We start from the raw sequence: 14,825 nt of genomic DNA, 5'->3' as shown, positions 1-14,825 counted from the left end.
GAACGCCCACTGCACTTGCCGGCCATAGCACGTGATCAGTGGTAAGGGGAGCATATTGTATTTCCATGCCATTTTGTGGGTTGGTACCTTTTTTATCTTGTTTAAACACCATAACCTTTTTTTCCAGGTGTTACTACATTCAGTAACATCACTGTGGTTTAGATGCTCGTCAAGTTCAATATTAAGTGTATCAGTTTTTGAAAAGCCTCTCAGAGACTTTGTATCACTAAGCGTGAAGAGCACAATAGTAGAGAGCTGTTTCTGCCAGAGTTAGTCCACTAATAGTGAGCTGAGCGGATCTATCAGAGGTAGCTGATGAAAATTGTTGGTCTGATATGTGCCCATGACTCAGACTTGATCGAGCAGGTTTATACAGTAAATACTGTGGTGCTTTGTTAGGATGCTGTCTGTACCACTAAAGATCAACATATCGACTCGTTGAATCATGTGAACATTCCAGTGTAACTGATTGTCCCTCTTTGTGAAAAACCTCAATTTCCTGAACCTGGTTTGGTCCAATTTGATCAGCACAAAACACACCTGTAAGAACAATGTAAGAAAAAAACAGCCAATTAAAATATTTTAGAAACTGTCGATCTCTATAAAAAGTTCAACCAAATTCATAGCCAGTACCTGATACCATAATGTAAGTAATTAGGAAGAATCTTTCCATTGTGAATATGATCAAACTGAATCAGTAGTGTGTTGAAGCTGTTATTGCTCTAATGTTGATATGTGCTACTGTGAGTATCTCTGCTCTGAGTGCAGTTATGAAAACTACAACAGGAACTTCCTGTCCTGGAGAACAGCTCCGCTGGGCGTTCTGACAAACATTAAAACAATAATGAGATAGAAATTCAATTTTCATAGCTGACATTTCTACATTTATGTAAATGACACATTATCCAAAGATCAAACTAATGCAAAACCTGTTTTAATGCCAAATAGCATGGTTTTCTCTGTTCATAGACTCTTTAATTCTAAAATATTATTAATCATTTAATTTGCTAATTTGTGTATAATAGAGTGTTTAGTACCAATTAGTTGTTAATGGGATAAACATTTATTGGGCTCCAGAAGAAAGACATCGAGGAGAAAATTGTATACTGTGATGGAGATGTGTGTGTGTGTGTGTGTGTGTGTGTGTGTGTGTGTGTGTGTGTGTGTGTGTGTAGGTATATTAAGGTTGGGGCTATACAATGCAACAGTATCAAATATGTCACGTTTGGAAATGTACAAGGATACGGGGAGGAGGCACAATGAAACAGATGTTTCTTTAACATGTAACACTTAGCACACCTGCTATCTTCCAAACACCGACAAATCAACAATAATACCCGAGACTTATATACATATGACAGTTACATACAACAAGTATCAGGTGAATGACACGAGAGGGCGTGACAACAGACACACACACACCTACAGATGGAGAGTTTTGCAGGGGGCGGCGTACCATGACAAAACACCTCTAGTGATAACAAAACATCTGACTGAATCATTAGTATAAGATTATATTCTTGTAAAGCATGAAACAATAATGAATATTCCATTTTAAGGGTGACACTCACAAAGTCATATTTGTGTTTATGCACCTTATCTATTTTTATATTTGTGCTTTATTTTTAATTAAATTTTGTTTTTAATGTTAGTCTTCAAATTCATATTAACCAAAAACCTGATGTGTTTTACATCCATTCAATAGTGTTTGAATGAATTCTGCACTCAATATGTAGCCATTTTCATTTAAAGTAGGCTTACATGAGATTGTTAGTTTATCATTTATTTAGTATGTATTTATGTACTATGCCACACTATGACCATGCCAAACTCAGCTTTTGCAGTTTGTCTGGAGGGAGTCTGAGTAGATAAACATGTTTTGATCATGGTATATTTTTTTTTCCTTTTATCAGAGGAGCCTTTTTGCCTCACCAGCACGATGTCCAGATCCCCTGGTTTCTATCCACTCTAGTCACTATAGGTCACAGAATAAATGCGGTTACACAGCACTGATACACTGGGAAGGTTATTCTTAATCCTAGCCTGCATGACTGTTAATACTGATAAAACATGTATGTTAAACCATTAGGCTTCATAATGGAACAGCTTTGCAGTCACTCAGAGTTTGTAAGTGGAATTCTAGGAAGAAGAATGATAAATTAAACCACAGGTCTGAGAACAGCACATTAGCTTTGTAGCTCTGCTAGCAGACAGTATTACAGCTTAGGCACTGAGCAGAGAAATATATTCCTGATAAAGAAATAGGAGGACTGTATTCCTGCTACGGCACTGAGAACCAAAATTCTTCTGTTACTCATCTGAAAATAGCTGGACTGTGCATGGAGGGCTGCTTGAATTTTAAAAAGTGATTATTATTGTTTAAAAGCAGTTTTGTGTATAAGAGCTGTTGGATGTAGAACTATTGAGATAATAGTCTATAACTTTGTAAGATCTTACAGCATGTAATACATTGCTGCTGTTAAATTAGCAGTGATTTCCATCTTTCAAATATCTTCCCTTTAGTCCAGTTGTTTACAGTTTATTAATCCTTAAACTGGGTTGGGGTTGGAGAGAGAGAGAAAATGACCATAAGTCTCCCTGCAGCTTATAAATTAGGTTATAAATTAATATTTCATATGTTGTTTATTTTCCATTTTCATTTGAGTGAGTTTTGTTATTATTTTGCTATCACTTTGTTTTGTTAAACTATATGAACTCGAGTACGGCATCAAAGAGAATGAGAGCAGATGCCACCTGGAGGAAGGAGGCAACAAGTGCTATTCCAGTCCTCTGCCTAAAGGGACCAGCCAGCTGAGAGTGAGCTGGTTGGCTGGGGTAGAGGGTGAGGAGAGCAGAGTAAAGAGGCTTGGCAATGGAGTCTGGTTTTTCCTAGTGAGGGAGAGATCACGGCAATGGCAGAGACAACTTTTTGTTTTTCCAATGTACTTTGCTGTTGATTTTCTGGGCTTCTTCTTGGTCATTTTGTTCTTTTTGTGTGTCCAGTATCATCTAGAGAAGGATGGGCTTTCCTGTTGAGTCTTGATCCCTCTCCAGATTTCCTCCTCACACTCTTAAGGAGTTTTTCCTGCCACAGCAGCCTTTGGCTTGTGTACTGCAGTCTTGGACACAGACATTTGTGAAGCTGATTTGTGAAAGCTCCTGTTGTGTAAAACACTACATAAATATATTTTCATTGATGTGATTGATTGCATGTTAGGAACTACACTCATTTTCAACAGTGCAACACACAGTACCACTACCATGTCAGTGCTACATCTACTGAGAGTAGTGGCTTGTAAACTGAGCACAGCATCACATATAATTACAAGTGGCCAGTGAGTGTGCGTGTAGGGTGGTTGTTTCTAATAAAGTTTAACACTCACCCTACACCTTGTATTGGGTGACTGTATGTTTAGCAATCTAAAATAAATTCACTCTCTTACTTATAGTCTAGGTTTATTTAGATTATTTCTGCTTTTCCTTAAATGAACAGTACTACGCTTCTCCTGCTGTATTATTTCTACCAATGAATTTCTAACATAACCAATTTGTATACTATAGTCCATTCCTAGCAATAGATCCCCCTTATAAGCTGTCCATTTAACAATATATACTAATTCTGTTTTAACAGTATTAACAGTCTAACTTTATTTACAATATTTCTTTCCTTAGTGAACAATGTTATGCTTCCACTGTTGTCTTCTGCTGGCAACTTCACTGACAGAATTTTATTTCTTCTAAGAAGTGACTCATATAAAAACATGTTTGTTTGAACATTTTTTTATCTTGTTTAACCACCAGAACCCTTTTTTTTCCCCAGGTGTTTAATACATTCAGGAACATTACTGTGGTTTAGATGCTCCTCAGGATCAAAGCAATTATTATGTGTATCAGTTTTTGTAAAGCCTCTCAGAGACTTTATATCACTGGGTGTGAAGAGCACAATAGTAGAGAGCTGTGTCTGCCAGAGTTAGTCCACTCATAGTGAGCTGAGTGGATGTGTCAGAGGTAGTTGATGAAAAACGTCGGTCTGATATGTGCCCAGTACTCGGACTTGATCGAGCAGGTTTATACAATAAATACTGTGGTGCTTTGTTAGGATGCTGTCTGTACCAGTAAAGATCAATATATTGATTAGTTGAATCATATGAACATTCCAGTGTAACTGATTGTCCCTCTTCATGAAAAACCTCAGTATCCTGATCCTGGTTTGGTCCAATTTGATCAGCACAAAAAACACCTGTAAGAAAATGCAATAAACATATTTAATTGAATTTTGAATCTGTGGTTCTCAAACAAATTGTTCAAATTAATAGGCAGTACCTGATACCATAATGTAAACCAAGAGGATTTGTGTCTCCATTGTGAGTTTGTTCAAACTGAATCAGCAGTGGGTATAAGCTGTTGTTTTAATGAGGATCATTTTAATGGCATTACACTTGCGCTTGGCATCAACATTGGAGTGTGATGAGTTATTTTACACTAAACCAGGAAGTATACTGTGTGTGTGTGTGTGTATACATTATATGGACAAATGTATTGGAACACCTACACGTTACAACTACAGCCACTTTTATGACATCCCATTCTAAATCTATAGATATTAATAAGGAGTATGTCCCTTTTTTGCACCTGTAACAGCATCCACTCTTCTGGGAAGGATTTCTACAAGATTTTGGAATGTGTGCATGGGAATTTTTGCCAATTTATCCACAAATATTTATATAAAAGTATTTGATTAAATTTACTCTCAGCTTTTTAAATGAATGGGCCACATGGTACTGTAATGATATACAATCTAAAACTGTGGCAAAGATTTGGAAGCTGTTTAAAAATGACATTGTTATTCCTTAAAATAAATTTGAAGAACAATGGACAATATTTTTAAACTGTTATGTCGGGTGATAAAGCATAGCTGCAGCCAGTAATGTGTGTGTGTGTGTGTGTGTGTGTGTGTGTGTGTGTGTGTGTGTGTGTGTGTGTACAAAAACCCTCATTCATGCTTCTTACAAATTAAATAACAATATACATTAGTTGCTCTTCATCAGAAAAGAAAACTAATGTAATTTAATTTTTATCAAGAATGTTTGCAGTGAAGTGTGAGCATCATATACATTTTCATTGTTTTAGAATAAACAATAAATTAATTAATAGCACCCCCATTCTCCTTATGGAGCTTTCCTTCTGATACAGTCCTGATTTAAAACTTCACTTTTTGGTGATATTAGACAAGCAGAAACTTACAGAGTGCTGCCACTCTGGTTTTCTGAAGGATGTTTTTGCAGAAATGCATGTTTTATGAACATGGGTATATTGTATTTGATTTATTTGTCTAATCATGGAGGGAATCATGGTGACCATGAGCCCTGGTTGTGGGGGTCTGATGATACTCTGGGACTCTTTAACAACAAGGAACAGGTAAAGTGTAATGAACTATACATCATACAATTGTATTTGGATACATATATTATATAGTGGGTTAAAATGTGTATGTCGACCTATGGTATCATACAAATAAAACTTCACAAAAATCCTATTTTTAACATTTTTATTGATTTTGTATTCATGCTTCTCTAAAAGACATTGATGTGTTTTATTAGAATATATCACATTATGACATACTATAGTGACTATCAAACATTTCAGTCCTCACTTTTCAGATACATATTTAAATCATATTCATCATGTATATTGTACCTATTTAATCTTATCTGTGTAGTAGGAGGTTTTTGTACAGTGTAGCTAGGATTCCTCAGACTGTGGGCACCAGGGCACAGTAGTACAGTGCAGAGTCTGATACTGCAGCAGAGGAGATCAGCAGATCCACTTGTTTCAGATTTTTATCAACATTGGCAGATAGACGTGGTGGGAGAGGTTCACTTTTAGTTCCACTTGGAAAGATGTAAAGGAGGAATTCTGGTTTGGATTGTGGATATTGTTGGTACCAGTGGAGATTCTCTATAGTACCACTGAACTCTTTATAGTTGCAGGACAGAGTAACATTATCACCCTGAAACACAGCTTCACTGGGGAAAAGTGGTTCTATTGGCTCTGCCATAGAGTCACCTGCCATAGAGAAGAGAACATAAAGTTAACAGGTTTAATTCATGGCATAGTTACATAAGTCTGACTATCACGCTGCTCTAACAAGTAACAAGTCTAACACACACTCTGCTCTTTTACCACACAGAATGATTTATCAATCATTCTGCACAGTGATGTAATTCATATAATTTAAACAGTTCAGTCTAAACTCACCCAGTGAAAGCCACACACACAGGAGTGTAATGGTGAACATGATGAGTGGTCTTGTCAGAGTGATAATATTCTGAGATCTTTCTCCACTCTTTTATCCTTTTAGCTCTATGAAGCTTTATGAAGCTCCTCCCCACAACTTTGCATTACAGTCACAACATTTGAGCACCTTTTCTGCTGAATTCTCTAATTCCTTTAGGTGATCTTCATCTAATTAGTACATCAACCGTAAACTAGTTTGATACCAAGTAGCAATTAGATATTTTTAAACATTGACAAAGGCATCTAAGCTTGATCTTCCATTTGTCAAAAGTTTGTCTTTTTATTGGGGGGAGGGGGGCATTTTGAGCATATCTGAATTTTGCGAGGACGTTTACCAAAATGTACTGTGACTACAGCCTTTATGCACCTTTACTGATGAATTCTTGAATTCTTTTTGTGTCCTGGCAAGTGTTTTTGTGGGGGGAATGTTTGTTTATGGGATGTTTTCTTTAAATCATTTGACACTTAACTCATACTTGTACAGTGTAGTTTGCCTACACTATTTGTATACACTAGGTGAAACCAGGTCTGAACAAACATTAAATACAAATAATAAAAGAGGTCAGGGCCTAAGGCTTAAGTTCAAAGCAATAACTCTGCTAGTACTGAGGCCTAAATCAGGGAAACGGATACAATAGATTGTTACGTGCAGTCGCGTTCACACCCTCTGTGTCTATCACTTTCTCACACACACACACACTCATATGCTCAAATCCGCTAGGCCCAACAGAGGACCTGGGCCTACATTTTTTCGTAAATTATTATAGGATAAACAGTGTTGATCAAACAGATATTAATACATAATGAGGTTTGTTTCCAAAAAAAGGGGGGGGGGGGTTGATAAGAGATGAGAAGGTAAGAAAGAGGACATGGTACTTACAGCCTCAGCTTACATCAGTGTGCTTTCAACACATTCATATGAACTGCACTGCACCAGTGATCCTTTACTGTATCTACACATTTTCTTAATCTGAATACATGAACACTACAGTGTACAGCAGATCATAGGACTATTACTGAATGAACTGATCTCATCATGTTCACCACACTTTGAACTGACATGGTTATTTGTCTGGGACAAGAATGCTATTAAAAGAAACTTCAGTTTCAAATCCAAAACCACAAGGTCACATCATGTTCCTTAACTCAAATCAAAAGGTCAGATGTGTGTGTTGTCATGGAGACATGTAAAGGTTCCCTACCGGTGTCAGTGTGTGTGTTGAGGTTGAAGAAATAAAAAAACTTGCTTTTTGACATTGTTTAGATTATGTGAAAATATTATATTATGATGCCTCGGTTTTGCAACATAAAGAATAAAAATGGATACACAGAACTGCAGTAGGTTTTCAATTAGTTTTATCATCAGAAATTAAGAAGCAAATCACAAATAAATAAACAAATTTGGAGCATAATATCAGGGTGGATTTAATCCAACATAACAAACAAAACAAACAAACCAACCTCTGACATTTACTTCCCTAAAATAAATAAATAAATAAATAAAACAAAGAACATCACAACACAACTTCACTAACGCCCTAACAAGGTAAAAACAAGAGAAAAGGCATAAGAACCCACAGTGTTTCTCATAGTGATCTTCACATACCTGTATCAAGACTGCTCATGATTCCAGCTCTAAGAACCCACAAATGTAATGACTCAAGGCTTCATGCATGTGTCAAATACAAGCCAAAAATGGGGCCCATCAAAGAACCTCCTACAAATAGTGTTGAATACAAAGACTTTCAGTCCCATCTAAAACAACTAAGTAGAAATGGTGTTAAGTACAAGCTCATAAGCCAAACCTTGCAGCTACCATGACCACCTGGAGTCTACCACTCACGACACCAGTGCGTACTCGACATGAGTATTTATCTAATAGCTGACAAATCTGCTGACTAGTCACAACTCTCAGTCCTAAGTGACAGGAATCAGCCTCTTGTCACCATTCCTGTCAAAACACCACCTCCTGGACAACCTGAAAAAAATAAGACTGAGAATGCAAAAATACACAGAACAGACTCAATATGGCAGTGGCTGTAATATCCATATTGTATGGCTTTCAGTAAATGAAACTTGATCATAAGTCCAAATATTCTTGAATCAAGACAATAGGAGGTAAGGACACATCAGGACAGGATTGGTGGACAGGTTTGCTAAATGAAGACTTTACTGCAGGAATATTCCTGCTACCAGCTTCCATAAAACCATTTAAGTGTCTGGTGCTTCAATGCAGCGTGCCTGGTGTTTAAATGGTGGATCTTCCATGCAGGATATAACAATTAAGACCAATAAAAGTGAAATAACTTATGAAATAACTTAAGAAACAGAATCTTAAATATTCAAACACTGAATTAATTGAAGAAATTGGTTAAGAATATTTTCATGTAGCGTATGGCACAATATATGACATGAGAAAATTTTGATACTTTTGAGACTGAGACTTCAGCACTGGAAATCAACAGATCTGCACAATTGTCCCCTTCCTTTAGTACTGCTTACACTCCTGGTACTGGGGATTACATTTACAGCATTTAGCTCACACTTTTATCCAAAGCAACTTACAATAATAATTTAGTAATTAGTTCAAATTTAGCCTCATCAACAAAGTAATGAAACTGTGGTCTGGATCTGGAATACTGACGATACCACAGCAGAGAAACAGTTGCAGCAGAGCCATTGTACAGCCAGGAGAGGGTAACAGGATTTCCTTGTAGGACGTTTACAGTAGAAGACACTGGTCCTATTCCCTCTCCATTGACCACTACTCATTTTGTCTACTCATTTTGTATTTGTCCTGTCCTGTATTTATTATTGTTTATTTAATGACATTTTGCACTATATTGGACTGTTTGCACTTGTGTAGCATGTCTCTTGCACTATTGTTTTTGTGTTGCACCATGGTCCTGGAGGAACATTGTCTCGTTTTTGTTGTGTAGTTGTATATAGCTGAAATGACAATAAAACCTCTTTGAACTTTGAACTTTGAACTAAGACATACAATGACTAAACTGCAGACTCAGTTTCTACTACAGTTTCTTCTTGTCTTCAGCTTCCTTTAGAGCAACCCAGTGTCACATCACCTGCAGTTTCAGGGTTTCTAGATGAACTCTGCCCTCTTCTGGAGGATATACAGAATTACTGTCTATCAAAAGAGAAACCATTTATCTTCACACAGTGCATAATACACTACCCACAGCATTGCTCTGAATTGCTAAATAGAGTCATATTATCACAGTTGCTCAGTCCTCGCTTCCATGGTTTCCCTGTCTTGTGTATTTTAGTTTCGTTTTCTCCACCCCTCGTTTGGTTTTCCACACCTGTTCCTTATTTCTAGTCTTGCTAAGTTCATCTATCTAAACCCTGTCTCATTCCCTGTGTTTTAGCTGTTCACTGTATGTTTGTAAGTAGAGCTGATTTGTGTGAATCTAAGCCCATGTGTTAAGTCTAGCCTTTGTATGTAATATCGTAGCCCTTGGATGTTATTCCTATTTATTTGTGTATCCTAGCCTCTTTGTTATAGCCTGCTTCCACTGTTTGCCTTTGTGTGCTTTTGGTTTATCATGTATCCCCGTAATCTTCATGTTGGTATACTGACCCTAGACTGCTCTGACGACTACAACTTTGGATTTGCCCCTAATAAATCTCGTTCTTCTACGCACATGCGTCTGCCTCCTTACCACTCACCGTTACACATATGATTAGACATATGATAAAATGAATATGTAAGTAATAATTAGAATGTAGAAATCCTTTTATTACAATTGTAATTACGTATAACATGAAGTCAACAGTTGCACTAACACTTAGTGCTGGGTTAAAGTTTAATTGTTTCTCTTTAACAAGCATCAATAATCTATATATTCTTAATAAAGTGACCAGTAAATATAGAGCAAATGTATGCAGCAAGGTAAATGTTACTAATAGTAAGTGTATGTATATGTTCCACATGTTAATGACAAATTACTTTAACAATGTGTCAATGATGTTTCATACATTCATCAAATCTTAGTTGTGTCCCTGCACTACTAAAGCTCTCTTTGTGTGGGAAGAGGTTTTTGTACAGTGTAGCTGTGTTTCCCGTCACCGTGGGCCGCAGGGCACAGTAGTACATTGCAGAGTCTGATACTGCGGCAGAGGAGATGTTCAGCTGTAAATGGCTTTTGCTTCTTTCAATAACAGCATACAGACGAGGAAGATGAGAGGCTTTACTTTCTTCATGAAGCTGGATAGAAACTATAAACTCTGGTCTAGATGTGGGATACTGACGATACCACTGAAGAACATCACCAGTACTTGCACGGTAACTGCAGGAGAGAGTAACAAGATCACCCTCTGACACATGCTTTACTGGTTCAAGAGGCTTAATTTCCTGTGTTGACACTTCAGCTGGGAATGAAAAGGAAAATAAAGAATAGCATGTACAAAATCAGTTGATCTGTTTCAAACTGGAACATAGAAGGTTTTACCCAAATGTGAATAAATTTAAATCAAATGATGACTGTTTCTTATGTTTAATCAAAATGAAACTATGAAGATAAACTCACCTAAAAGTGTCACTAAGATAGAAAGTACAAAGAGCAACATGATGATGGAGATGTGAAGTGAATTAAAGCCAAAGCTGAATGGGATTCGTGATTTTCTACTTTGGTACAGAGCTCCACCCTTACACCACCTAGGATTGCTCATCACAATGTGATTCTCTCAAGTCCTGTCATGTTTCATTTCTGTCACATTGAAATAAAGCATGATGCTTTATGTGGAATCTTCCTAGCATGTGCTGCATTACAGTTGAAAACTTCACAAGGACATAAAGTGACTTTGAATATTTCAACTTTAATTTTTCAGATGGACAGCCAAATATTCTGAATATATCATACTTATTTAAACTTATGTCTGAAGTAGAAGGTTTTTGTAAAGTGTAGCTGGGTATCCTGTCACTGCAGGCTGCAGGGCACAGTAGTACAGTGCAGAGTCTGATACTGCAGCAGGGGAGACCAGCAGATGCACTATTTTGTGTTTTATCTTCACTTCAGCATCCGGATGTGGTAATCGGGGGGCTCCATGTATTACAGTACTGTTCTCTGAGGGAAAGATCACCAACAAGTATTCTGGTCTGGATCCAGAATTCTGAAGATTTACCACTGAAGATTTTCTACATTGCCATCATACTTGTAGGAGAGAATAACTGGTTCAAATTCAAGTGCATGAACTCTTATTCTGTTGTTCAGTGGCGTCACTGACTGAGACAAACCAGCTATAAAGACATTAAAAAATTATTGCATTTAAAAATGTATTAATCACAAATCAGTGAAAAAGAATTTCCACTAAATCTAATTTATTTCTGGCATATTCAAATACATCTTTGCAAAGTCCATCACCTACAGATGCATGCATAAAACACAGCAAAATATTTTTGAGAGACCAATTTAGCTACACATACTTGTGATAAACAGAGCCAGAGAGCAGAGCAATGTACGTCATGGTGTTGATAGTGTAGACATAATGAGAGATGGGGATGGTGCTTTTCACCCAAGTACACCAGTCTCCTCCTACAGGTGTAAACTACTAGAAATAGAAAGGGAGGAAACTCTGGATTTATAATATTCCAGTTTTTTTGGAATGCACTGAATTGTCCTTTTTCCCCTCATGAAAATTGTAATCTACTCAAGGAGAGAACTCATAACTTTATTATTTAGTGTTATTTAGTACATGTAAACAAATCATGAAAACACCTACTGCCCAGAGTTCATCATTTCATCAGTTCATCAATTCTTAGCTGATCTGTGCACAGGAGCTTGCAGATACGGTTCTTCCCTGCAGCAGTGTGTGTGTGTGTGTGTGTGTGTGTGTGTGTGTGTGTGTGTGTGTGTGTGTGTGTGTAAGGGCTCTTTACTTTCATTTTAGCAAATCAAGTATGTTTATAAATATATGATTAGATGATGAGCAAAGCACATTCACATGCTAAGAAATTTATAGATAAAGAGTAAAAAAAAATTCATAGATGCTTTGGTAATAATGACTCCATACTGAGAGCACTCCTGCTCTGATTTCTGTAATTACTTTGTGACTGCATATTCTGCGTTATGATATCAGGTTCAAATGACAAAAGTGTGAAAAACCTCCTTTTGTCTAGACAAACCATTTACAATTACAAACTGACTGTACTCAGCAATTACTTAGGAGCTGAACTAAGAAAAGGCTTTTCCTCTGACCCCAAAAAAGGTTTCAAACCTGTTTTGTAGAAGAGTGTGAGCTATAGTATCAAATGCTGCAGTCAGATCAACCAGAAGCATCAAAGAAACGTAACCTTGATCAGAGGATAATATAAAAGATAATTTGATAATTTTCAATAATGTTGTCTCTGTACCACCATGTGTATCTTTGACATAATTAATAACTGACATCATATCATTTTCCATTTGGCAGACACTCTTAATCGGAGGGACTTACAATTTCAACCATGATACATAGGTAGGCAAATGTCACATGAGGAATCTTGCCTGAGGGCTCTTATAGGTACAGTATGATGTGACTGCACCTCATTCCCCACAGGAAAGGTGACCAAATATATTGTACTTACATATATTACAGCAATTAAAAGCGTTTTTAGGAGAGAACAATTCAATTATGTTTAAAACACTGTAGGACCTCCTGCATCAGAGCTCCTATTCTCTCTAGATCGCTGGATTATAATTGTGATTAAAACTTTTGAGTGATGCGCGTGGCCACGTGTGACAGGAGTAATGATGAGGCCAAAGACCAATGATGTTGGTCTTTGGTTTAAGAAGATCTTTTGTACGCCTCAAAATTCATTCTGTGCACAACACCAGCCTTGTTACATGTGCATACCTGCCCAGCCAGCCCTGCTTTCATATGCCTTTGGCTTTATTCTCTAGCGCTAAATGAAATGCATTGAAGCAGTATTTAGTTTTCATGCTACACACAACACGATGTTCCCCAAATGTAGATATTTTTCCAGATTAAATTTAGATTAAACCTTGTCTGCTGTCCTTTAGTGTAGCATTGCAGATTGTTGTTTTAATACAGTTTTAATTAATTTTATTTTAATCCAGTGTTCTGGTCTTATTTTTATGTCGTTATCTTCTTTAGTTTTTTTCTTTCCTGTGTAAAGCACATTTAATGCTCTCTAATATGAAAATGTGCAATACTAACAGAGTATTGCCTTACAGTATCTCATTGTTGACATTGGAACAGCATTGACAGACCTGTGATAGTTGTTGAAATATCACCCCTGTTGGTGTACTGAGTTTTCTGAGATTTGTGACATTAGCTGGATTCACCTTGTAAAATGGATAATATTTATCTTACTGTTACTAACGTTACTCATTCAGATGTGCGAGGAGTACATTGTGTGCATTGTGCAAAATTTATGTGCTACTGATGTACAATTTTGTTTATTTGCAACATAAAATATATAGGCAACATAAACATTTGTAATGCATAATGTTAATTCAAAAAAGAAAACCAGTGTTTCTGCAACATCTTTCCAAGTTTAAGAATGGTAGCTAATTTGAAAAAAAATCTTATACAAAATGGATTGCTTTTTGTACAACAAACTTAAGCTTCCTGTCACTGTGGGCTGCATGGCACAGTAGTACAGTGCAGAGTCTGATACTGCAGCGGAAGAGATGTTCAGATGCACACTGGTAGATTCTTTTCTGTGTGTGACAGATATTCCTGGAACTGGAGGGTTTGCCTCTGATATGGACCCTGAATATTCCAATATAAGGATCTGAGGAGGTAACCTCAAATACTGCCGATACCAGTGAAGACTACTCACATAACTGCTGTAATTACAAGACAGTATATTGTCACCCACGTTAGCAGTCACTACTGTATAAGGTGATTTCATCTGAACCACGGTAACCTGCCAGAGAAAATAATATTATAAATTAGTGATGTATGTCTAACCCTGTGCTTTACACAAAAGTCTTACAAAATATTAGAAAAGTCTTTTAATTTTTCAAATGACTAATGACCAGGTTACAATTTACCTTCAATTGATGACAATAATATCAATATAAACACCAGCATGTTTAGCATAGTACTCCGTCTGGATACCTTTGGGTTTAGTCTGCTAATGTGCAGCACTGTCTGAAGGGACGTGTCAGTTTAAATAATGAGAAACAAAACAAGGAACAGGTGAGTGAATCAATAAGTTGGTGATTTGGAGTGAGGCAGGAGTTTGCTATGATCCCAAACTGGAGTTTGTGTCCCTCCTGCTGGGAGACCAGCCAACCATGACAGAACCCCCCGAAGACGCTGCCAGCCTCCTAGAGCACGGCTCGCTCGGCCGACAAGGAACAGGCTTTGTAGGGTGCTCCCTGTGAAAGGAGGTGATCAGGTCGGGGTCCATTATCTGGGAGGCTGGTGTGCTGTATCTGGGAGGCCGGTGTGTAGTGAGGGTCCTGGCCACACTGCTAAAAGACTTCTCCTGTAAAAGTTAGCAAACCCTAGGAAGTGTTGCAACTTTCTGCATGTCTGAGGTCTCCGACAGTCCTTTA

General features: G+C 37.3%; 1 protein-coding gene and 1 gene segment (V, D, J or C); both read right to left on the bottom strand.

The window, feature by feature from the left end:
- LOC118242989 overlaps positions 1-14,825 on the bottom strand; it is a 173,154-nt gene that overhangs the window by 5,981 nt on the left and 152,348 nt on the right. Inside the window, exon 3 of the mRNA XM_035536492.1 lies at positions 4,049-4,240. Coding sequence (XP_035392385.1) covers positions 4,049-4,240 — 192 coding nt within the window. The remainder of the gene's footprint in view (positions 1-4,048; positions 4,241-14,825) is intronic.
- LOC113568877 lies at positions 5,655-6,323 on the bottom strand. The segment is given in 2 exon segments: positions 5,655-6,066; positions 6,259-6,323. Coding segments are annotated over 2 exon segments (354 nt in total).

The sequence above is a fragment of the Electrophorus electricus genome, chromosome 18, assembly GCF_013358815.1.
Source record: "Electrophorus electricus isolate fEleEle1 chromosome 18, fEleEle1.pri, whole genome shotgun sequence".
Taxonomy (NCBI): Eukaryota; Metazoa; Chordata; class Actinopteri; order Gymnotiformes; family Gymnotidae; genus Electrophorus; species Electrophorus electricus.
This window is presented reverse-complemented; position numbering and strand designations above follow the sequence as displayed.